Here is a 23,739-nt window from a genome sequence, read left to right as displayed (position 1 = left end):
CAGTGATGTGTTTGGGGTGGAGGTCATTTCTATGATGGGGGCAGTCTACAGCCACCAGAAGGCTCTGCAGGTTGAAAGGCTTCACTTCCAAGGTGGTGGACAACTGAAGGTTCCTGGAAGTTATAGCCTGAGAGGGCAATCCGCCAACCCTCCCCATCCCCAGAAAAAAGTGAGGAGATGGCACTGCAGTGGTGGGAAGGTTGGCAGCTGGAGGGGGAAGAATCGCTGCAGTGATGGGAATCACTGCATGGAGTGGACTGAAGTGGTCACACTAGCTGAAGACACCTGCAGGATGGAGAAGGTTTGTGCAGTGATGGAGGAGCACTGTGCAAAGGAAAGGATCGAGCTTTTGGGACGGGGGTCCTATGGTGATGCGGCCCTGGGGTTCGCTGCAGTGATTAGGGTCTCTGCAGTGATGAAAAGTTGAGCCATTGTGGGGGTGAGGGGTGAAGAGGGTAGAGGTGGGATAATCGGGGTAGCTGGAGTTGCTGCAGTGCTGGTTTGGGGGAGCCTGCAGCCCTTCTGCTGCACCTGCAGAACGCCTCATTTCCTGAAGGACAGAAAGGGAGGGGCCTCAAAGGCCCGGGTCTCTCACTGATGCTGGGCTGTGCGGCGGCGGGGATGCGGCTCCTGCACTGCGGTGCCGGGTCTGGCTGGAGCTGCAGGGGCTGGAGCGGCCGGGGCTGGCGCGGAGGCGGTACCGCGCGCGAACGGGGCGGGGAGCAGCAGCCCAGCCGCAGCGGCGGGCGGGGCCGAGACCGGCTGGAGGGGCGGCCTTCCGAGCGGGGGCGGGACCTGCACCCTTAGGGCCGACGCCCCTGTGCGGACCCAGAGCGGTCGCAGCGGGAGTCCAGAGCGGGCGCCTCGCAGGTGTCCAGACTGAAGGAAGCCCGGGGCGCAGAGGCAGCACCACCCACCCCAGTCCTGTCGTGCGGCCCAGAACTCCGCAGATGACGCGACGGTGAGGCTAAGGCTGCCCGCGGGGAGGGGGACGATCCCTAGACCCAGCCCGCAGCACCCCCTGACAGTTCGGCTGTGGGGGCAGCGGCGACTGCAGCGCACACCCACCCCCAACCTCCATCCCAGATCAGTTCTACCAGGATGGGGAGAGGTGCCCTGGACAGATCCTATGGAATCCCCCGATCACCTCTCCCGCTCTTGCTTTCGTAAGACCCCTTCCTTTCCCTTCCCACTTTGTTCTTCCCAACTGAACCCCCTCCACTCCGGCCTGCAGCCCGTCTCAGCGCCCCTCAGTTGAGGAGCCAGAGAAAGACTGCAGCCCTTTGGCTCTCCATCCCACTCCGCCCCTGCTAACCTTTGCTGGACTAGGTGCATCCAGAAGGATGCTGGCCCTTTAAACCCTTGCTCCCCACCCAGAGCATCTTCCGTATCTCCACCCGCGCCACTTCCAACAGCTGGCAGCCGCGGGGAGCCCCGGGGGGCCGGCAGGTACTGGGGTGGCGGTGAGGCCCGGGAGGGGGGTAATGGAACAACTGTGACACCCCACTCCCCCCACCCCCGCCGCCCCTCCAGGAGCCGGTGAAGGGACTGCTGCGCGCCCGGAGCTCCAGTTAAACATTAACCCTCCGCTCCCCGGTCTCCGTGCTGCCTGCAGCTGCGCTCCTCCCAGGCTTCCCAGGTAACCGGCGACGATGCCCATCTCGCCACCACCCCCACCCTCCATCCCCAGTCTCCCTCCCTTCGACACCTGTCCGCCAGGTCGAGCCCCAGGGCTCAGCCTCTCGCCCCGTGCAGGTCCTTGTCCCCGTGCCGGAGTTAAAAATCTCCCCGCCGGTTTTCAGGAGGGTGGGGCCGGCGCCCCGAACTCACCCTGTGCACCCTTCATAGAGCGCTTCCTCCCCCAAGGCCACCATGCCCGGCCTGTACTGCCCCTCCAGCTGGACGCCGCTGCCCCTCACGGACTCCTGGGTCCGGGCCTGCGCCAACGGACCCTGCCTCAGCCTGCGGGCCCGGCTCACCTACCACAACCCGCAGCCGCAGCCGGTGGACGGTGAGGCCCGGGCGGGGGGCGTGGGGTGGTGGACAGCGCCGGCCTGGCAAGGTCCGACATCGCCTGTGCCCTTATCCCGCCCCAGGCGTGTTCGTGTATCCTCTGGCCGAGGCTGAAGTGGTTTCGGGCTTCGAGGCGGAGGCCGCGGGACGGCGCGTCTCCTTCCAGCTGCAGAGTCGGCGCCGCTCGCAGGCCGCCTGCTGCAGCGCTCTGGGCCCCGCGCTGGGGGCCTCAACGCCCCGCCGCTGCGCGCAGGGTGAGTCCCGGGCGCTCCCCGCCCCATCTCCTGAAAGCAGACGCACTGTGCATCCCACCCCTCTGCAAGCACCCGTTCTGCATCCCACGCCTCCCTGTCCCATCCGCCCGCCCCGCTCCCCGTCACTGTTTTTTCATTGATTCACCCTTTCATTCGACCATAGAGGACTGGGCCCCTGACGCTGACCAGGTGCTGGTGGGATGTGAACCAGGCCTGATCCGAGGCTTGCAGCCAGGTGGACAGACACAGCAGGCAGTCCACAAGGCTCTCCCTCCCCTCTGGAGCTTTAGCTCCGGGGCCTGGGACGGGGGTTTTGGTCATCTCTGAGTCCCAGCATCTCTCAAAAAAAGTGACACAGAGGGGCTCAGAGAGTGCTGGGGGAGGAGACAGAAGCCCTCCCCTAGGATTCCTGGCTCACACTTCATTCTTTTATTTATTTGTGCATTCACTTGATTCCTGCACATGGGGTTTACCATCTGGGTAAGAAGAGGGACAGAATGCAGTGGTGCTGAGAGTTGGCACAAGCCCAGCAGGTAGTTGGAGGATAAAGGGAGCTCTGGGCTGAGGCCTCAGGAATATTTCAGAGGAGGTGAAGCCAGCATTTGACTGAAAGGAAGGGTGGGATGTATTAGGAAGGTTGAGAGGAGAGAAAAGGCACTCTACTCAGGGGCAACGGTGTAAGCAAAGGTTCAGAAGTAAGTTATACTGGGTAATGGTGATAAAATGCCTCATATTCATAGTGACTCCCGGTTTCAGTCACTGATGTCACCTCCTTTGAATCCAGAGAGGTATGTAATGCAAGTGTTGTTCTCCTTCCCCCTCTAACAGATGACAAGAGAAACAGCAACAGCCTTTTACATATTGGGTGCTTCCCGTATATTGTCTCATTCATTCCTCACCACAGTCATATAATTATGACCCCCATTTTATAAATGAGGAAACCAAGGCTCCTCTAAACAAGACAGTTGCTAAACAAAAGACAGAAGTCACAGAGCAGAGACTCAAAACCTGACACTGTGTTCTCTTCACTGTATCAGGCTGTCCCAAGCCTCAGGTGCTGGAGATAGAAGCCCCTTTCTTCCTTCTTACCCCCATTTTTTCCTTTCATTTTTTCCTCCCCTTCATTCATTCAGCAAGTATTTTTCAGAAGAACGGGTAAATGATCATCCTGGGGAAATGAGGCCCAGGAGGGCTGTAAAGGTAGGCTGGGGCCTGACCACATAGGGTCTTGACTTCCACCTTAGACACCTGGCCATCTTCCCTTTAGCAGCATCGATGCTGCCCATGATGTCACCAGTCCCCAAACAAACCCCTTGGTCTAAGTAAAATGGAGTACTTGGTATGCAAATGTCCTCTAGCCAGCTTCCAAATAGATTACTGTTCCTGAATTCCTCTTGGGCAGAAAATTCTGGAGCTACAAAAAATAAATAAATAAAATTCTGGAGCCACAGCTAGTGGGCAGTGGGGAGTCCTCAACCCTCAACCATTCATGAGCAGGGTATTTGTGAGCAGGGAGGGTCCCAGGCAATGGGAGATGTCAGTAAGCATTTTTTAGGGAAATGAGGCCTACGGGTTGAACAGGCTGGAGCAGGTAAAGAAAGAGAGGCAGAGGGTATGGGTCCCACAGGACCTTGGAGGTGGTGTGGACATCCCCCTTCTCCTCCTCAGCTCTCCATCAGCAGTGATGTCACTTCTGCCTTTCCTGATGACAGCCAGATCCTCTGCCATCAACTTGCCTCTCCTACCGCCATTCATCTCACGCCTCCATCTTACATCACCAATGCCCAGCATCCTTCCAACCTCACAAAGTTCTCCTTGCCCAAGCTCCCTGACTCTGTGCCTGCTCCCACCCTGTATTCCCCCATCTCCTCTGCTTCCAGCCCCCTCTGATCCCTTTCCTCACTCATAGGTCATCTTGTCTTGGATCTGGCCCAGGCCCGGTCCACGCTGGTGCTGCCCACAGGCCTCATCGCCGCGGCCGGCACCATGACAGTGACCCTGCGGAGCAGCCGGGAGCTGCCCTCCAGGCCTGATGGGGTGCTGCACGTGGCTCTGCCCTCTGTGCTCACCCCTCTGGCCCCGCCAGGCCCACCGGGGCCCCCCAGGCCTCCGGGGCTCTGTGACGACAGGTTGGGCCTATGGTGATTCTCTTCGTCCCTCCCTCGGCTTCTCTGGGTCTAGTGCGGGTGAGGGGGCCTTGGCAGGGTGTCCTGGGGGATTGGCAGGGTGGGGAAGGGCTGAAGCCAGTCAGCCAGAGGGGCTAGGGACCCTGGTAGTGGCCGAGTGACCCTCCTCATGTTCCTTTCCAGCCCCACCAGCTGCTTCGGAGTGAGCAGCCCTCAGGGTGAAGGGCCAGCCTGGGAGGAGTCAGCTGCTCCTCGGGATGTGTTCTTGGGCCCTGCCCGTTGCCCTGCCCCGTACACCTTCTCTTTTGAGATGCTGGTGACTGGGCCGTGCCTGCTGGCAGGTGGGTATCCCTCCCAGTGTAGCCGACTGGGAAACAACTCAAGGCTCAGGGATGGGAGGAACGCAGTACAAAAAAGATGGGGACCTAAGACCTAGGAACCTCTAGTCTCCCATTGGGATCATCCGCTGGCTACTTCCACACAACACTCACACCTGTAGGTTTAAAGATGTCATTTCTTTACATTCCACTCCACTCACCAGTGAGAAGAGCGATGCTTACAATGAGACCAGTCCAAGTGATGAAGTTGAGTTTCCTTGTGCAAAAGGTAGAGGAGGATGTTAAATCAGCAGTTGGTTGATACAGAACTATTTGACCAGCCAGGAACACACTTGGGATTTCCCCTCCCAGTCCGTGAAAGCAGGCAGACCCCTCCTTGTCTACCCTATAGATTGGACTCTGAGAGCTGAACTGAATCAGTCATGATCCTGCCCCCGGGCCCCCATTATTGTCTGGGAAGGTGATATTAGTGCTTTTGGGACTGGCTTAGGATGGCGTGGTCATCACCTCTTTCTGCCTCTACCTCCCTCAGGACTGGAGAGCCCCTCTCATGCTCTTCGGGCTGATGCCCCACCTCATGCCAGCTCTGCAGCCACCATCTGTGTCACACTGGCAGAGGGCCACCGCTGTGACCGGGCCTTGGAGATCCTGCTGCACCCCAGTGGTGAGAAACTGGGGCACACGGTGGGCTAGTGCTGCCTGCTTCAGGACCACCTGGGGAGCATTTTTCAATGATTTCTGGGCCCAAAGCCAAACAATTGAGTCACTGGTGAGGGTGGGCCCGGCAGTGCAGGGAGGCTGAGCCTGCAAAGTGTTCCCAGGATAGTGGGGCTGCGTGCTTGGGGTCTAAAGATGGGAGCTTCTCTGACAGAGCTGTGTCCCTTCCTCCCCAGAGCCTCACCAGCCCCACCTGATGCTGGAGGCCGGCAGTCTGAGCTCAGCAGAGTACGAGGCCCGGGTGAGAGCCCGCCGGGATTTCCAGAGGCTGCTGCGAAGGGACAGTGATGGGGACCGGCAGGTATAATGACCTGGGGTCCTGGCCTCACCTCTGGCTGCATTAATGCAGGAGGAGCAGGGGAGCAGGCTTAGGTTGGGATGGGCAGGAGGCCTCTACTCTCAGTGGGAGCTCTCAGTAGCTGCTACCACTGAGACAGGCTGATGAGTACTATCACAGGAGGCCCACGCAAGTCTCCCTGGAACGTGTCTCAGAGGATGGGGCATAGGACTGACACAGGCAGAGGACAGCCACCTGCTTCTGCCGTTGCCTTTATTCAGATGACGCAAAAGGGTGCCCCATCTGGGTGGATTGCATGGACAAAGGTCCCAGGGCTAGGTCCTGCTGCCAGCCCAGGTGGGAATTTCAGGAAGCCTGGCCCAGGATGACTCGGGGCTCCCGTGCTCAGGTGTGCTTCCTGCAGCGACGCTTCCACAAGGATATCCTGCTGAACCCCGTGCTGGTGCTGAGCTTCTGCCCGGACCTGAGCTCCAAGCCCGGACACCTGGGCACAGCTACACGGGAGCTCCTCTTTCTGCTGGATGGCAGTAGTGTGGCACACAAGGCCTGTGGGGCAGGGTGTGGGTGGGCTGGGGGTTGGGTGAGGCAGTGGGTCTAGGTGGGCTGGGGGCTGCCTCTCAAAGACACAACACACACACACACACACACACACACACACACGCCCCTACCTCTCTCCTTCTCATACTCACACACATGTGTTTCTCCCAGATTACAAGACCCACCTCTCATACATAAAGTTTCACTAGGTCACACCCAATCCCAAACCCCAGGGTTCACATGCACCTCTGTGGCCACGTGCCCAAATGTCTCTCACAGGAACTCAGAGTTTCCCTTGCACACTGGGGTCTCTCTCACAGTCACACACAGGTCCTTGCCCAGATTCTCTCATCTGGCCCCTCATCCCTTGTTGATCTTGATGCCAGTGGGGCCTGCCTCACCTTGCCCTCCCTGGCCTTCCCCAGGATGCCATCGTTTTGGCTGTGAAGTCACTCCCGCCCCAGACGCTCATCAACCTTGCCATGTTTGGCATCTCGGTGCAGCCCCTCTTCCCAGAGAGCCGGCCTTGCAGTGATGTGAGTGTGACCTAGGGATTTGGGGGTCAGTGGAGACATCTCAGGGGCTTCCCAGGTGGCACAGTGGTCAAGAATCCACCTGCGAATGCAAGAGATGCAAGGGACGCAAGTTGGATCTCTGGGTTGAAAAGTACCCTGGAGGAGGAAATGGCAACCCACTCTAATATTCTTGCCTGGGAAATCCCATGGACAGAGGAGCCTGGTGGGCTACAGTCCACAGGGTTCGCAAAGAGTCAGAAACATCTGAGTAACTGGGTGTGCACACACAGAGTCCTCCCAGCCCGCTGTGCCCAGCCCAAGCCTTCTTCCCCCAGGAAGCTGTGCAGCTGATCTGTGAGAGCGTTGAGATGCTACAGGCTGTGGACGGCACCCCGGACGTGTGGGCTGCTCTGGACTGGGCCCTGGGGCAGCCCCAGCAAAGGGCCCACCCTAGGCAGCTTTTCCTGCTCACTGCTGCCTCCCCCATGGCTGCTGTGACCCACCAGACCCTGGAGCTCATGAGGTGGCATAGAGGGGCAGCCAGGTAGGATGGAGTGGGCAGAGCCAGCCTCCTGAGATTGGCCCCCAGAGAGGGCTACTGAGGCCGCAGCTGCTCCCCTTCTCTTGTCAGGTGCTTCTCCTTTGGCTTGGGGCGCGCCTGCCGCCAGCTGCTTCAGGGTCTGTCTGCTGTCAGCCGGGGCCAGGCCTACTTCCTGAGACCTGGGGAGAGGCTGCAGCCCATGGTGAGCTTGAGCCTGGGCCCTGCTCCCTTCTCCTCAGGGTCCTTCTCCCAAGTGGCACTGAGTCTGAAACAGATCCTGGTCGGGTTGTGAGGTCTCCAGGCACCCTGCTGTGGGGTGCTGCAGGAGGCCAAAGGTGCGGGGGACATGGCCTCTGACTACTCCCCCAATCTTGTCCTAAGTTTTGTCCTGGTACTGAGCCATATCTTTGAAAAGCCTTGCCCCATCCACATGGCACAGGCCAGGAGGACAGTTCACACCAAGCCTTGAGGACTGAACACTCCGTCTCCTTGCTTGTTCCTATCCCCGTTCCTCCCCTTGACCCAGCCTGACCCTGTCCTGCTTGCCTCAGCAAGGCACTGGGTGGATAGCGGCACCAGAAGGGTGGCCTCCCCACTCCACCGGCTGTGTGGCACCTCCTTCTCTCTCATGGGCTCCCTCTGGTCATTCCTCACAGCTGGTGCAGGCCCTGAGGAAAGCACTGGAGCCCGCGCTGAGTGACATCTCTGTGGACTGGTTTGTTCCGGATGCAGTGGAGGCCCTGCTGACACCCCGGGAGATCCCTGCGCTCTATCCTGGCGACCAGCTTCTTGGTTACTGCTCACTGTTCAGGGTGGACAGCTTCCGGTCCCAACCCCCGGGGGTAGGCCTGGGTTGGGGGGCGGTGGGAGGTGGGCCTGGGATGGCTGAAGCCCCTGTGTCTCCTCAAAACCCATTTCCTCTTCCCAGTGCCTCTCTCTGCCAAACTCATCTACTGCTACCCCCTAGACTTCCCCAGGAGGGACCAAACTGGGTCCCTCAAGGTGACTGCAGCCTGCCCCCCTCATAAGATCTCCCACTGAGCTGTCCTACAGAGTGATGCCTGTAGTCACTGAAGCACACAGAGAGCAGCACCAACATTAGCTTTGAGGTTTTTTTTGAAATCTGATCATTGTTTCACACGGTGCCCTACAAAAAGCAACATCTAGGAGAAGGCAATGGCACCCCACTCCAGTACTCTTACCTGGAGAATCCCATGGACAGAGGAGCCTGGTAGGCTGCAGTCCATGGGGTCGCTGAGAGTCAGACATGACTGAGCGACTTCACTTTCACTTTTCTTGCCTGGAGAATCCCAGGGACGGGGGAGGCTGGTGGGCTGCCGTCCATGGGGTCACAGAGTCGGACACGACTGAAGTGACTTAGCAGCAGCAGCAGATTATTTCCTGTAACACTCAGGGCCACACAGAGCATCGTCTTGATGAAATCTCAGATCCCAATTCTTCTGTGTACTGACCATTTGATTTGGGGCAAGTCAGTCAACCTCTCTGAGCCCCTTACACTGACTTTTTTCATAGGGGTGTTTAATTAGAAATTCATGACTTGCACGCTGTTGGTAGGATACTTGACGCAGAGGTGGAGTTGGATAAATGAGTTATTTTTATTAGGAAAAGCTTTATCTTTCTAGAAGAACCAATCATACTAGCTCCTTTTTGATTGGGAGAGCCATAAAATGGACTGTTTGCCTTTCTTTCCTGGCTGCCAGGAAGCTCAGGGCCAAACCTGAAGCCCAGTGATAGCAGCTCTAGTAACGCTCTGGTCAGCATGTATGTTTCCTTTCTTAGTACTGGGTTTTAATTTCTGCTTTATAATCTTTATTGCCTCTTGCAGTGAGCCATCTTAAATCCTGTTTGGAAAAAGAGTGTATAACTATAATCAGCTTCTTTTCCCCCCTCAATGTCTATCCCTCTCCAGGGCCAAGAGCCTGGCTGGCAGAGCTTGGGCGGCTCGGTGTTCCCATCCCCAGAGGAAGCACCATCTGCCACCAGCCCTGGCACTGAGCCCACTGGCACCTCAGAGCCACTGGGAACAGGCACTGTGTCAGCAGAGCTGTCCAGCCCGTGGGTTGCTGGGGACTCAGAGCGGAGTGAGTGCCTGGGGGTGTGTGTGTGTGTTAGAGGGGAAGTGGGTCGTGGAGAGCCCAGGGCTGGGATCTGCTCTACTGCCTCCCCATAGGTACTGATGCTCTGACAGACCCAGTCACGGACCCCGGACCTAATCCCTCTTCTGACACAGCCATATGGCACCGCATCTTCCAGTCCTCGTACATCCGGGAGCAGTATGTGCTCACCCACTGCTCTGCCAGCCCAGAGCCAGGCCCAGGCTCCACAGGCAGCAGCGCATCCCCTGTCTCCCAGGGCCCGGGCTCCCCTGAGGGCAACACTCCCCTGGATCCCCCTTCTCAGCAGGGCTGCCGAAGCCTAGCCTGGGGAGAATCTGCCAGCTCCCGTTCCTGTCCCCTGCCTCCATCTCCACTGGCTCCAGTCAAGGTGAGATTCAACCCACATCCCACCATGTATCCAGCAAACGTTTATTGACCATTGGCTGTATGCCATAGATTGTGCAGTGGTTACTATTAAGTCTACTTGAAAAAACAGATAGGTAATGATGATATATAATGATGATACCATGTGACACATGTTGACAAGCACAGAAGCGTGACATGATGGGGGTTCAGAGTCAAGGTGACTAACCCTGTCTGAGGGAGTCAGGAAAGCAAGAGCCTCCTCTGGAAGAATGGGGCATAGAGTGAGATGACACAGGGAAGGGGACCAGGGGCCAGAAGGAGCCTGGCCTCACCCCTAAGGGTGGTGAGCAGCCATCTAGGGCTTCAGACAAAAGGGCATGTGTCTACTCATGTATGTATGTCTGATCAGGCCAGGAGCTCTGCACTCCTTGACCAGTGGACTCCACTTCTCATGTGCAGACTGGGGCTTTGAGTGCTGAGGTGCTGGGCCGTCGACGCAGAGTGGCTCTGGCTGGCCGAAGCCTCTCATCCCCCCAAGGCCGGGTGAACCCAGTCCCAGGGTGCCCCCGGCACCCCTCTCTGGGTGTAGCACCCGATGGGCCAGGCCCTGAGCCAGGGCAGCAGCTGGGACAGGGCTTGGATGACTCAGGTAAGGGTTACCGGGGAGCTGGGTTTTGTCACCTAGGAGGCTGTAGGGAGGTGGAGCCCAGGGCACCACGTGGCCCCTGCTCCTACCATTGTTTCTCCCCAGGAAACCTGCTCTCCCCAGCCCCCATGGACTGGGACATGTTGATGGAACCACCCTTCTTGTTCACTGCTGTTCCCCTCAGTGGGGAGTTGGCCCCTCCAGCTGTAGCACAGCCTCCCCAAGCTCCACGCTGCCATGTGGTGATCCGGGCCTTGTGTGGGGAGCAGCCCATGTGCTGGGAGGTGGGTGTTGGGTTGGAGACGCTGTGGGGGCCTCAGGATGATGGCTCCCTGCCTCCATCACCCCCCGAAAGAGATAATGCTTGGGACCAAGCACTCCATCGACTGACAGCAGCTTCTGTGGTTCGGGACAATGAGCAGCTGGCTCTTCGAAGAGGGGGTGAGACCAGGGCTGACCGGGGTGAGTTCCTGGTGGGCGCAATCAGGGCTCAAGGAAACTGTTCGGGGCAGAGAGTGGCAGAGGCATAGGTCTGTGTGATCACTCACTGTACCTCACCTTGCTCACAAATGATTTGAGGCAGCTCACCCACATTATCAAGAAAAAAAAAATTAAGCAGGGTAATGTCGGGGGAAGGGATAATAAAAGGAACAGAAAATTAGGTTATATTAAAGATATACACTATGAGGTTATGTACCCTTGCAAGCAGGGGACCCAAAACTGGCCAAGTTTCCTAGCAGCCAACAGAAAGGGAATTTCATCTTGTAATGATTCACAGTGCCCATAATGTAAAAACAAATCTGTCATTTAGGAAGATTATTAAAGTTAAAATGTCAGTTCTTCACTTGCACTAGCCACGCTTCACATGCTTAGTGGAGACTCTAAGGAATAATACATACTGAACCCTGTGGCTACCACACCGGATCATGCAGATGCAGAATATTTCCATCATTACAGAAAATTCTACAGGGCAGTGCTGAAATGAGGGGATGGAAAAGGCACCACTCAATGCTTCCTTGGGGTTGTGTCCAGAATGTTGCATTTGTGGGTAGCAAAGGAGCCTAGCCTTGCTAATAGAAGGTGGTTGAGCATTTAGCCTAACCACTTCTTGTCAAAGTTGAGGAGTCTGAGCTGGCCCCAAGAAGGAACTCCGTTCTGTTCAAAAGTGGACAGAGGGCTGGGAATTCCCTGGCGGACCAGTGGTTAGGACTCCACGCTTTCACTGCCAGGGTAAGGTTTGATCTCTGGTTAGGGAAGTAAGATTCCACAAGCCTGAAGGTGCTGCTAAAAAAAGAAAAAAAAAAAAAAAGGACAGAGGAAGAAACCATGGCAATATGGGAGTAAAGGTTTTTTTTCTGTGAGCCTCTTTGTAGAGAGTGGGTGGTAGGTGTGCACCCCCTGCCAGCCCACAAGCTGCTGCTTGGTTTCGTAGGTCACGCCCGGAGGTCCTGGCTCCGAGCCCTTCAGACAAGTAAGGTCAGTTCTGCCCCTTCTTGCTTCACCTGTCCTGTAGCTGTGGACGCTACCACCAGGGAGGTCCTACCCTCAGCCCTGCAGGTGCAGAGCTCAGGTAAGCAAAGGGTCTCCCAGGGGACCTCCCAGGAGCCAGTTCTCACCTCACTGGCCACCCTCCCAAACTTCTCCCTATCTTCTGTGCCCATACAGAGCCAGCTGAACCTGCAGGTACTCCTCCTATCTCTCAAAGCCATGTAGATGCAGCTCCTTTCCCCACAGTTGTCCACTCTAAAGGTAACACTCACATTTGAGGAAACGGAGTAGGGAGCAGCAGGCTTAGGGACCACCACCTAATGGCTCCAGTCAGGACTGAAGGAAGACTCTTTGGCAGGTGGCTGGGACCCAGACCAAACTGGCAACTCCAGTTCTGCTTTGGGGGACCATGCAGCCCCCATAGGAGGGTCTCATCGCCCGCTTCCCCGGCCTCCCTCCCGGATCAGCCTGGGCCGTTGGAAGTCCAGAGGCCCAGACAGCCACAGACCCTGCAGCCCCAACACAGGCCAAGTCAATGACAGCAACAGTGAAGGCAGTGGCCACGACTACCTGCCCTTGGTGAGGACTCGGGAGGTGGAGGGTGGCGCTGCCAGGGCCAGGGCACTGTCTCAGCTCGCTTCTCCCCCCACCTCCTCTCTCCTCAGGTGCGCTTGCAGGAGGCGCCTGGCTCTTTCCGCCTGGACGCTCTGTTCTGTGCAGCGGTGCGCATCTCGCAGGAGCGCCTGTGCCGCGCCTCGCCCTTTGCTGCACACCGGGCCAGCCTCAGCCCCACTTCGGCCTCCTCTCCCTGGGCACTTCTAGCCCCCAGTGTTGGCCAGGGTAGCAGCGCCACAGCCTCTTGCAGCCCGTCCCCCAGCTCGGGTTCCGAGGGTCCGGGCCAGGTGGACAGTGGGCGGGGATCAGACACTGAGGCCTCAGAGGGGTTGGAAGGGCCTGGTGGCGCTGACCTGCGGGGCCGGACTTGGGCCACGGCTGTGGCGCTTGCGTGGCTGGAGCACCGCTGTGCGGGGGCCTTCGGCGAGTGGGAACTGGCAGCTGCGAAGGCTGACTGTTGGCTGCGGGCGCAGCACCTGCCCGACGGCCTGGACCTGGCCAACCTCAAGGCTGCAGCCCGCGGTCTCTTCCTGCTGCTGCGTCACTGGGACCAGAACCTGCAGCTCCACCTGCTGTGCTACAGCCCCGCAAACATGTGAAGGTCACCCACTGCTCCGGCTGGCATCCCCCCCAACCAACCCAAAGTCACTGCCACCCAGAGCCGGCCTCTCGGTGCTGGGAAGGGGTGGGCTGGCGACAGCCTGTCCCCACTGCTTCTCATTCCCTCCACAGAATCCTCCTGCCCCCACAAAAAGTGCCTGCCTGTGCTCTCTCTCGCCCCTCCCACCCTCTACCCCTTCCCCTCTGAGCTCTGTGCAGTTGCAGCAGAAGGGGAGAGAGCCACAGCCCCCAGATCCTATGCAATAAAGTGCCTCTTGGGACTGTCTTAATGAGTTCTTTATCTGCCACGTGCCTGTCCCTGACAGCTTAGTCCAGGCACCTCCACGGAGGCTGCAGAGGAGACTTGGTTTATTGGGAAGGGCAGAGTCCATCCCCATCCGGGGTCCCGAGAATGGACTGGAAGAGAACAGCTGGGTCTCAGTGGGCTTTCTTGCTGTGCGGGATGGTCTTGGGGAAGGGCTGGGGGCCCAGCCAGAGCTGCAGCAGGATGACTGCATGGCATGCATGCAGAGCAGCAGAGCTGCAAGACGTGGATGGGTATGTGTTCCAGGAGAGCTCGATGAGCCCCAGCACCAGCAACCTAGAAAGAAGGGAGAAGCTCTGGGTCTCATCCTGTCTCTAGACCTGCAGCTCTTCAGCTCCCCACTACCCCTCCACGGTCATGGCCTTGGGATGAGGAGCTTCCCACCCCTGTCCTCCCCCCAGGGTTGTCCCAGCCAGTACCTGAGCAGGTGAGTGAGCCAGCGGGCAGGCGTGGCCCACAGGAGGTAGGGCAGTGTGTGGAAATACCAAACGTAGAACTGGTAGTGAAGGGAGCGGCTGAAGCAGATGCCAATGAAGTTGGAGGTGAAGAGGGTAGAAACAATCTGTAGGCGGTGGTCAAGGCCAAGGGCAGGAGCAGAGGGGTAGGGAGATTTCAAAGCAGGGGGGACAAAAGTTTGGGGGGGTCTAACAGCACCTGGCTCTGTAGTTCCTAGATACATACTTTTGGGCAAATTTCTGAACCTCTTTGGACCTGTTCCTCAGTCTGTGTGGAGGCAATAAAATCTAGAGGTGTAAGGCCTAGGGAGCCATCACTCACTAGCTGTGTGACTTTGGCAAATTACTTAACCTTTTAAAACCCTAATTTTGTCATCTGTAAAATGAGGATAAAACGGGGTTTCTTGTGAGCTTTAAACATACGTAAAGCTCTTAAGACACCGCTAAGCAGAGGGTGCCCCCTCATAATGGTAACTCAATGATATTTAGAATTAAGAATAAAACACGCTTAAATATGTACAGTGCTCAGCACAGGGTTTGGTACAGAGTAGGAGCTCTATGAATGGACCCTGTAGCTATTACTGGAACCTCCTTTCCCTCTCCCAGAGCAGCAGCTGTCCAGGGTTAGTTGACCAGGACCCTGTCTGCACCTGGAGAGGGCAAGACTTACCTTCCCATGACTTAAAGGATATGGTTGGGTGTGAGGGGCTGGGGTGGAACCTTCCTTTTGGAGGGATCCTTCAGCAGCGACAGGATACCTTCCCCTGTCCTGGGGAGAAACCATTGAGACAACTTATCAAACCGCCACAGTGGGCCACACGGAGCTCAACGTGTCCCCAAGCAGCCCCTAAGGCCTAGGCCCTTCACTCTTTCCCCCATGTCTGCCCAAGGAACTGCCCCGCTTTCTCACCTGTGCCACCTGCAGAGCGCAAAGAGCAAGAGCACGGTGAGGTGGGCAGTCAACAGTGCCAGGTGGAAGGCACGATGCAGGAAGAGGGCCTCGGGGAGAAAGCGCCAGTTCACTGTCCATCGGAAGAGAAACTGGCGGCCAAGGTCAAAGGAGCGGGATAGGTAGCCGACGGGGTTCTTCAGCAGGAAGGGCAGCCCTAGCACCACCTGAGGATGAGCGTGACATCAGCAGAGCTGCCCAGGCTCAGCCTCAGCCTCATGCTAATCACTGAGGGGAGGGGAGATAGGGTATAGATCCCAGAGGTTCCCTAATTGCCACTAGGAATAGCAAGAAAGCCAGCCCACCCAGTCAGACCAAAATCTTGGGCCAAAAAGGCCAAGGAAGGACATAATAACAGTGCTTTATATTTAAATTCATCTAGTCATAAATGTGCACAGCTAGAACGGTTCTCTGAGACCATCTAATTCAACACCCTTGTTTTATAGCTAAAGAAACCAAAGTCTAGAGGTGATGGCTGTCCAGATCAGAATCAACTCCAAAACTGTCCCCTGGCTTTGAAGATGTCTCAAAAACGAAAGGAGTCCAGACAGAGTGGCCGCCACTTCATCAGAAAGGGGACAGGGTAGGGATGGAATACCTGAAGGACAGCACAGATGCCCAACTTGGGGAGGGCCCCACGGAGGCCAAATTTTGTGAGGAGAAGGAATAGTAATCCAGGGGCGAAGAGCAGCACACTCATCTTCACAGAGACTGCCAGGCTGGAGTGGACAGTGGGGAGGAAGAGTGAAGATCAGCTTCATCAGGGCCATGTACCCCTGACCATCACCACAGCAGCTCCCCGTTCCCTGCCAGCAAGCTCCAGGCAGAGGGTGAGCATTCATACTCAGAACCGCTGGAGGGGTTAAGGCAGCCTGGGAGGAGGCTGGGATAGGGAGCTGAATCATTGTCCCTACACTCAGACTGAGCCACAAATAATATACTGAGTACTTAGTAAGTGCAACTGACCAATTCCAACCACATAAGCAGCCTGGAGGAAACAGGATAGGAAGAGGGTGGTGTGTGTGTAGGCGCCTGGGGATGGAGACTTTCTACACATCCTGGACTCGCAGGATGCGAGTGTGGCCCTTAACTGACCTACACTGTCTGGCCACTCCCTTACTCCTGCTGCTGCAGAAAACTGGGGAGAAAATGATGGAAATACAGAAAATGAAAGAAGGGTCCACAAGGGAGGGGTGTTGACCTGAAACAGCAGCAGCCCCAGCTCCAGCGCTGGGCCAGCAGGAGGTTGACACTGAGGAAGAGCAGCACCATGGCCACTGGATCATTGAAGAGCCGCAGCACAAAGATGGAGTGGACACGATAAGAGGCACAGCACATGAAGAAAAAGACGAAGGGAGGTACCTGAGAGGTGGGCACAGTGGGGGATAAGGTCAGCGTACCAACCCTGAACCGTCCCCACTCCCCAGCCCTCGCAGTTTGGGGGCCCCTATTCCTGGTGGTGAGAACTCACCTTGCAGGTCTGGTGGTAAATCAAGAAGACAAGCAACAAAGTGGCCAGGTAGAGCACAGCAAAGATGTGCTGGGCCATGCGGATGTCAGCACCTCGGTCAGTGGCATAGTAAAGCCCCATAAAGATGTACACGAAGCCAGCTGGGTACCTGGAAGAGAGGGAACATGAGTCCAGGTCAAGCTACTCAGCCTGGCATCCAGTCAACCCCTCCCATCCTCGCTGAACCTCCGATCCTACTCACACAAGAGGTCCAGTGTCACCCTGCAGTTGAGTGTAGTCATAGGTGCCATTGATGACGCCCTCTACCTCAGCCATGTAGGCTTTCCAGTCAATCTCTGTATCTGCAAAAGGACAGGATGGTGTGGTTACTTTGTGGTCCAGAATTGCTCTGCCTCACTCCATCAAAGCACAGAGTTCCAGCTCATTCTTGGGATTTCTATCATAATCCCTTCTCTAACTGATCTATTCTCTGCATGAACCCAAGTATCTCAAAATCAAACATGTCTGTAATGGAACTCAGAACTTTCCACTCCATATGTGGTCCCCTTCCTGGGTTCCATGAATGGCACCATTAACCTCTCACTTGCCCAAGTCACAAACCTGGGAAACATCCTTGATACTTCTCTTTCATTTCCAACCCTCAGTCACCAAGTCCTGCCTCTTCTTCATCCTAAATATCTGTCTCATCCTTCTCCGCTCAATTTGGGTGTAACAATCTCTAGCCTCAATGGTGCAATAGCTCCCTAATTAGGCTCCCAGCTTCCACTTTCCCTGCACTACATTTTATTGTCCACCCTGCAACCACAGAGCTCATCCTATAATAGAAACATCACATTTCTCTGCTTAAAACCCTTCAGTGATTCCCCAAGGCTCTTAGATAAAGACCAAGTTTTTTTATTATTCCCATTTTTAGAAGAGAAAATTATGAATTAACAAGGTTAAGTAACTAGCTCAAGATCAGTAAGCTAGGAAGGGAAGAGTTGAGATTGGCACATATGGAGCTCTAAATTCTTTTTCTTGAGCTCTAAATTCTTAATCACCATACTATCTCCTTAACACAGCTTACAGATTCCTTCATGATGTGAAATCTCATCTCTTAGTACTACCCTCACTTGATTTCTGTGTTCCAACTCTAATTATTTCATTTCTTTAAAGGAAGTAGACTTTCTTTCAATGGGAGCTCTTTGGAACAAGATTCTCTCCTAGACTATAATCTGCCCCCTACCCCTTTCTCTCTTTCCTCAAGGAACTAGCTCTTATTGTTGGAAAAGGACTCTAGGAAGCCTTCTCTGACTCCTCAGGTCTGGCTGAAGTGCCCACCTTTGTCCATTATAGAACTTGGTCTAGTACCATTATGATGAATATAATGTAATATAATTTTCTGTCAACTTATCTTTGTCCAGGTCCGCATACACAAGTAGGAAATCTGTCTATCTTTTTCGCCACTATACCCTTGGCACCTAGTATGGTGTTAGCCATATAATAAGCACTCAGCAAATATGTAGTGAACTAACTGTCTTTAGCAAGTAAGCTTGAAATCCAGTGCTTTCTGCCTGGAAAGGAGTGACCAATAATGCCCAACTGACTGCAACAAAACGCTATCACAGAGAAAATACTTCGAGACCTCAGAATTCAACAGATGAGGAGACTGAGACCCAGCAAGGGATGTAACGTGTCCAAAGCCATAGAGACAAGCAGTTGCTGCTGCTGCTGCTGCTAAGTCGCTTCAGTCGTGTCCGACTCTGTGCGACCCCATAGACGGCCTCCCACCAGGCTCCCCGGTCCCTGGGATTCTCCAGGCAAGAGCACTGGAGTGGGTTGCCATTTCCTTCTCCAATGCATGATACTGAAAAGTGAACGTGAAGTCGCTCAGTGGTGTCCGACTCTTAGCGACCTCATGGACTGCAGCCTACCAGGCTCCTCCATGGGATTTTCCAAGCAAGAGTACTGGAGTGGGGTGTCACTGCCTTCTCCGGAGACAAGCAGCAGCAGCCATTAATTTAGACCCAGGTTTTATGGGGGAGATTAAGATCGAGTTTGGTTTTCTGTGGAGCAGACTTTGGATTTGGGTAAAAGATATTGGTCTGCAATTGATGGCTGAGTGGATCAGGAGTCTGAGTTCCGAATGTGGGTCCCAGTTTTGATTGGGGGTTCGGTCTCCCTCCCCCTCCTCCCCTCCCCCTCGGCGCACTCACATGCCACCCTGTGAATGACCCAGAAGGTGATGCCCACCTCCGCCAGGCAGAGGCAGGCGGCCACCAGCAGCGTGTAGCGCGGTTCCAGCAGCAGTAGGCGCCGCTCTTGCCAGGCGCGCCGCAGCCACTGCCCGCACAGTCCTGCCGCCCGGGTTGCGGGACCTGCCCGGCCGCGTTTCCGCAGGCCTGCCGCCATCTTGCCGGTGCGCCGCTCTTGTGGGCCCGCTACCCCGGAAGCCCGACTCTTTGGTACTTAGGTTCCGCTCCCAGCGCCACGTGTCCCAACGGACTGAGCGCAGAGTTGTCTGAGTCCTTTTTTACGCCTCGAAAATTTCCTGCTTTCACATCTGTCTTCTCTGATGGAGTGCACACTCCATACGAGCAGGAATAGTCTTACTCCTCAGTACATACTTAGCCCTGGGCGCAAAGGCGCTAATGTGAATCGAACGTTTGCCCAGAAAAGTAACGTTACGTTTCTTTCTGACCGCGCCATGGTCTTCCGCACCTCACCTCCCCTGCCCAGCATAACACATCGCCCGTGTTGATATCTGCGTTCATGCCCGTCTTCCCTGGAGAGCAAGACCCGTGTTCGCTCTACTCCCGCCACCCCTCAGAGCCCTCCGGGTGCTCAAAACTGGGAAGAAATGAATCTTTTATTAACATTCAGGCTTCTTAATGGAGAGAGCTTGTCAAACTGAAAATGAGGTGGGTAGTGACGACCCGGAATGTGTGACACCATGAGTGTGACTCTCAGAAGTCAGTGAGCAGTGCATCCAGAGAATTCAGCGTATGGACGATACGACTTTCCCACCCGGAAGATTCTTTTCCGAACGCTTAGCAGAAGACGGAAGTTCCACGTGTTTATGTTGAGCAACTGCAGATGCCGGGCGGAGACACAAAGGCCACGCCTCCCACATGCCACCATTCTCATTGGCTACATTGGAGCACCACGCCCCGCCTAGAGGTGGGGGCCAGTTGCCCTCACTGTCCGGCAACCACAAGCAATGGCTTGTCTGGGGCCTTCCGCACAGGTGCCGGAGTTACCAGAGAAGAACTGCGGGTACCGCGAGGTCCAGTACTGGGACCAGCGATACCAGGGCGCTGCCGACTCTGCCCCCTACGAGTGGTTCGGAGACTTCTCTTGCTTCCGTGACCTCCTAGAGCCGGAGTTGCGGCCGTTGGACCGTATCCTCGTGCTAGGTAGGTAGTTGCGGGGCTGCCCAGTCCAGGTGGAGATGGTTGGACGGGCCCCGCCCCTTGCTCTGCCTGCCGCTCTCCGAGGACACTCCAGTCAGAAGTCAGGATCCAGTACCTTTAGAATCTCGGCAGTATTTCACCGGGGCAAACAGGAGCCAAGAGATTCTTAGTCCCGGGACCTTCAGGGGAAAGACAGTCTCTGAGTCTGAAGGTGGTAGGTAACCCATGACCCCGTTACGAACCCTGGGGAGGCCGCCTCGAGCACTGGCGAGTTCAGAGGACCTAGTTCAAGTCCCAGCGCTAGTTGACTGTGTGATTTAAGACAAATCATAAACTCTGAGCCCTGAATTCACTTCTAGGGACTGAGAATTCAAGTTGGATAAGGCACGTGCGTTCACCTTGAGCGGAATGCCTAGCGCTTTTCTGTTTGCGCCACTGGGTCATTGTCTCCTAGAGAGTTCTCTCTTGACTCCAGACTAACTGAAACTTGGTCCTCTGTCGTCCCGCTCCCCCTCTTCCTCCCCTGCGCCGTGTGTAGTGAGGATGAGGATAGCGCCCTCTGACGGGAGAGTGCAATCAAGATTGGTGTGATTCCCCAGAAGGGGTAGGGCTTCCCTGGTGACTCAGACAGTAAAGAATCCGCCTGCAATGTGGGAAACCTGGGTTCGATCCCTGGATTGGGTAAATCCCCTGGAGGAGGGCCTGGCAACCCGCTTCAGTATTCTTGCCTGGAGAATCCCCATGGACAGAGGATCCTGGTGAGCTATAGTCCACGGGGTCTTAAAGAGTCGGACACGACTGAGAACAGGATGGGTCTCTGAGAGATCCAACTAACCCCAACCTTGGAATTCTCTTCCAACTGCCAGTCTTGAGGGCTCCAGTGAAGTTTGATTAAGTAACGGATTTCCTCCCAAAATCTTGATATTTTTAAAAGCATGTGTATGATTAAGTGAAATATTTCACATATGTGAGACATTTATATGTAATATATGTAAAGCATAAATAATAACTCGAATGTGTGTATATACCCTACTCAGTTTGAGAAATAGAGCATTCTTCAGACCAGAAAGTGCTTAAGAACTTGGACCCTGGAGGGAGCCAATTATGTAGGGATCTTGGCACATGTAATCTTAGCTGTGGAATCATGAACAAAATCATGGAATGGTAGCTGTGGATCCTGGACAAAATACTTAAATTTATGTGCCTCCATTTTCTCAGCCTTAAAAAAAAAAAAAAAAGAGTACATACTTACAGCTTTTAAGATGATTGAGTGAGTATGAAAGAAACCTAGAAAAATGCCCAACAAAATTAAGCCTTGTATATTCAATGTTTTCTGTGTGGGCCCCTAAAGCTCTTCCCCCCAGAGGTTAAAAACTCTCTTGAATTTTGTGGCTTTAAACCATTACATTTATTTATAGATTTAACATAGATCTATGTTTTTCAAGCTTTAGTGTAATAACCTGGAAAACTAGACCCACTTTGATTTTCTAATTCTAGGGATGGTCTAAGGCTGGTCCCAGGGATTTGTATTTTCAACAAGCCTGCAGGCTGATTCTCATGCTGGTGATTGGTAGAGAAACACTGCCTTAAATTCTGCCTGACTAGGAGGTATCCTCTTCTGGATAGAGGAGGGAAATGTCTAAAGATCAAAAAGAAAAACTTTCCAGACAGAATTCCTAAGATCTAAGAACAGGACCCACAGCTTGGGGAGTACCCTATGTCACATTTCACCTAACGAAACACATTGAACACCTGATGCTAGGGAATGTGGTGGGCCCTTCCTAATTTATTTAATTCTCATGACAATCCTTAGAAGTTAGCGAAAAATATTGAGACCTATTCTAGCTTCAGATCTGATCAGATCAGTTGCTCAGTCGTGTATGACTCTTTGTGACCCCATGAATCACAGCACGCCAGGCCTCCCTGTCTATCACCAACTCCCGGAGTTCTAGCTTAGGGTTCAGTAAATTTTTTCTGAAAACTGCCAAATAGTAAATATGTTAGGCTTTCCAGGCTATACAGTTGCTGCCACAACCTGAAAATGGTGATGGCTGCTGTAATAGTGTCTTCTCTATGGAGCTACTGGGAAAATAAACTGAGATAATCCTTATAAAGTACTTAGCGTGAGACCCAGTGTTCAAAAACTGTTAGCTATCATTATTATTATTGAAAACGGGAGTCAGAGAGGCACTTTCTCTGGGAATGCTCAGAGAAAGAGGACCTTGCCTGAAGACTTGTGTGTCTAGTCCCTATGGCTAGGTTCCTCATTGCTGATGAGTGTATGTGCTTGCCCCATTTTGCTGTCATTATACTTCTCTGGTTCTCACTTCTTGCTTGACTCCAAGCTCTGTAGAATCTTTTGATTATATTTTTGTCTTAAGTGTGTATTTCCTATAGAGACACAAGGGACTGACCAGAGGATTGACTGTCCAGACCCCATGATGGCTATTTTTCCTGTTATTAATTAGTGAACTGGTATTCTGGTTTATACTTCAGTCGCTTGGTGTTGGGGATAGCATTCACATAGCTCTGGGCTCCCATATGATGCATTCTTGGATCTTGGATCCAGAGCTCTTTTTCCCTAAGGCCCCACCTAGGGAAACAGTAGCTGTTCCAAGCCTCATCTTAGTTGTTAGTCCCAAGTCACTGCTTTGTGGGCATAAAGTGGCTCTGTGATCAAGTTTTGTTTTCCCTCCATCTTTAATAAAGTTGTCTTGGAAGATGCCATTCCTGTACCAAAGGGGACAGTGGGTCTGTCCACAGTTTGACAGAGCACTGCAGGCATATGAGGTCAGGTGTTGGGTGATGAAGGCATTGTGGGTCAGAGAACTTAGTGGGATTTCAGCCTGAACTGAGTTAGGGTCTCCTGCTCAGTCACCCTCACCTCCTGTCCCAGAGCCTGTTGTGGTTCCAGTGTTGGGAGGCACACATTGGGTTTTCCTAGGCAAGACAGTACTCTTCTTGTTTCCCAGAGTCTGAGGAACACAACAAGGGCAGCTGAGGACCAGTCAGCAGTATCTGGCATCTGTCCAGGTGCCAAGCTCTGCCTGCTAGATTAGGGCTATCCCAGCAGCTTATTTTGTGATCCTCTTAGGGAGGCAAATGGGGATTAAAGGCAATCTGATCCCAAGATCTGGGGATCCCCATGTGAGGCCACCAAGAACTGTCATCCAGGCCTGTTCTCGGTGATACTGACCACAAGAGGGCCTAGAAGAGGCCAATAGATCTTTGAGGAAGACCATGCCCATTGGGCAGTAGGTCCACATCCACTCCTCTAACCTCCACCCTCCCTCCATCCCTTTGGGACTGCTTCCCAGAAACTTCCCACCAGAGTGTTATGATTCTTCAAGACTCTTGATTGGTTGTCAGTTCACCTGAACCTGTTAGCCCACCCACCTAAGGTGGGGACAGGGACTCTCCCATGTGCTCCTGCAGCCTGTCCCTATTGAAACACTCATCACATTATGAGGCAGTTGCCTGATTACACATCTGCTGCCCTCACCAGAGCATCAGCTCCTTAATGACAGGAGCTCTGTTCGTCAAGAGAACAACAATATGTGGTGCTCAAGTGTACATGAAGAAATTATTGGGTTGGCCAAAAAGTTCATTTGGGTTTTCCTATAAGATGTTATGGAAAAACCCAAACAAACTTTCTGGCCAATCTAACATAGGCAGTCATCTCCACTGTGTGTCCCCACTTAAGTTTCCCCTTCTACTTGTTGATTCTGCCTTAGAAACCCAAGTAAGATAAAAACCCCTAACATGAAGTCTTCCCATGGTTGATGTCATCAGAGGAGAGATTAGGAATTAGGATAATAGTAGTGTTATCCTATTAATAATACTATATGCCAGTATTATCCCCGGGGCTTCCCTGGTAGCTCAGTTGGTAAAGAATCCACCTGCAATGCAGGAGACCCTGGTTCAATTCCTGGGTCGGGAAGATCCGCTGGAGAAGGGATAGGCTACCCACTCCAGT

General features: G+C 54.3%; 3 protein-coding genes across 11 annotated transcripts in view; 2 read left to right on the top strand and 1 right to left on the bottom strand.

The window, feature by feature from the left end:
* Nucleotides 1–813: 813 nt before the first annotated feature.
* Nucleotides 814–13,457, top strand: VWA5B2 (von Willebrand factor A domain containing 5B2). Of its 6 annotated transcripts, none has more exons than XM_070790918.1 (21): nucleotides 814–961; nucleotides 1,534–1,639; nucleotides 1,867–2,011; nucleotides 2,097–2,267; nucleotides 4,177–4,408; nucleotides 4,577–4,734; nucleotides 5,264–5,395; nucleotides 5,625–5,749; nucleotides 6,096–6,290; nucleotides 6,709–6,819; nucleotides 7,134–7,342; nucleotides 7,430–7,541; nucleotides 7,996–8,181; nucleotides 9,270–9,441; nucleotides 9,531–9,844; nucleotides 10,282–10,471; nucleotides 10,574–10,930; nucleotides 11,901–12,038; nucleotides 12,134–12,217; nucleotides 12,315–12,535; nucleotides 12,622–13,457. In XM_070790918.1, exons 3-21 carry the CDS (start codon nucleotides 1,873–1,875, stop codon nucleotides 13,168–13,170), a joined length of 3,795 nt encoding a protein of 1,264 aa, XP_070647019.1. In that variant the 5' UTR covers nucleotides 814–961; nucleotides 1,534–1,639; nucleotides 1,867–1,872; the 3' UTR covers nucleotides 13,171–13,457. The 6 variants fall into 6 exon arrangements, with proteins under 6 accessions (XP_070647019.1, XP_070647029.1, XP_070647050.1 ...); XM_070790928.1 differs by having other exon boundaries at nucleotides 1,849–2,011; XM_070790949.1 differs by having other exon boundaries at nucleotides 815–961; nucleotides 4,177–4,396; nucleotides 6,135–6,290.
* On the bottom strand, nucleotides 13,451–18,792 carry ALG3 (ALG3 alpha-1,3- mannosyltransferase). 3 transcript variants are annotated; one of them, XM_070790964.1, is made up of 9 exons: nucleotides 18,567–18,792; nucleotides 16,613–16,712; nucleotides 16,372–16,519; nucleotides 16,102–16,262; nucleotides 15,499–15,619; nucleotides 14,862–15,067; nucleotides 14,644–14,720; nucleotides 13,916–14,058; nucleotides 13,451–13,772 (listed from the first exon to the last, which is right to left on the bottom strand). In XM_070790964.1, the coding sequence occupies exons 1-9, from the start codon at nucleotides 18,760–18,762 to the stop codon at nucleotides 13,470–13,472; spliced, it is 1,455 nt and encodes a 484-aa protein (XP_070647065.1). In that variant the 5' UTR covers nucleotides 18,763–18,792; the 3' UTR covers nucleotides 13,451–13,469. The 3 variants fall into 3 exon arrangements, with proteins under 3 accessions (XP_070647065.1, XP_070647067.1, XP_070647070.1); XM_070790966.1 differs by having other exon boundaries at nucleotides 13,916–14,061; nucleotides 14,645–14,720; XM_070790969.1 differs by having other exon boundaries at nucleotides 18,729–18,777.
* Nucleotides 18,793–19,526: 734 nt separating this feature from the next.
* The window catches only part of ECE2 (endothelin converting enzyme 2), a 32,565-nt gene continuing 28,352 nt past the window's right edge, over nucleotides 19,527–23,739 (top strand). The window contains exon 1 of one of the 2 annotated variants that reach the window (XM_019958700.2): nucleotides 19,527–19,766. In XM_019958700.2, the coding sequence (XP_019814259.2) occupies nucleotides 19,571–19,766 (196 nt within the window). In that variant the 5' untranslated portion in view covers nucleotides 19,527–19,570. The remainder of the gene's footprint in view (nucleotides 19,767–23,739) is intronic. The other variant, XM_019958709.2, reaches the window with a different exon arrangement.

This window comes from Bos indicus, chromosome 1 (genome assembly GCF_029378745.1).
Source record: "Bos indicus isolate NIAB-ARS_2022 breed Sahiwal x Tharparkar chromosome 1, NIAB-ARS_B.indTharparkar_mat_pri_1.0, whole genome shotgun sequence".
Taxonomy (NCBI): Eukaryota; Metazoa; Chordata; class Mammalia; order Artiodactyla; family Bovidae; genus Bos; species Bos indicus.
Note: the sequence above shows the minus strand (reverse complement) of the source record. Positions and strands in the feature narration are given on the sequence as shown.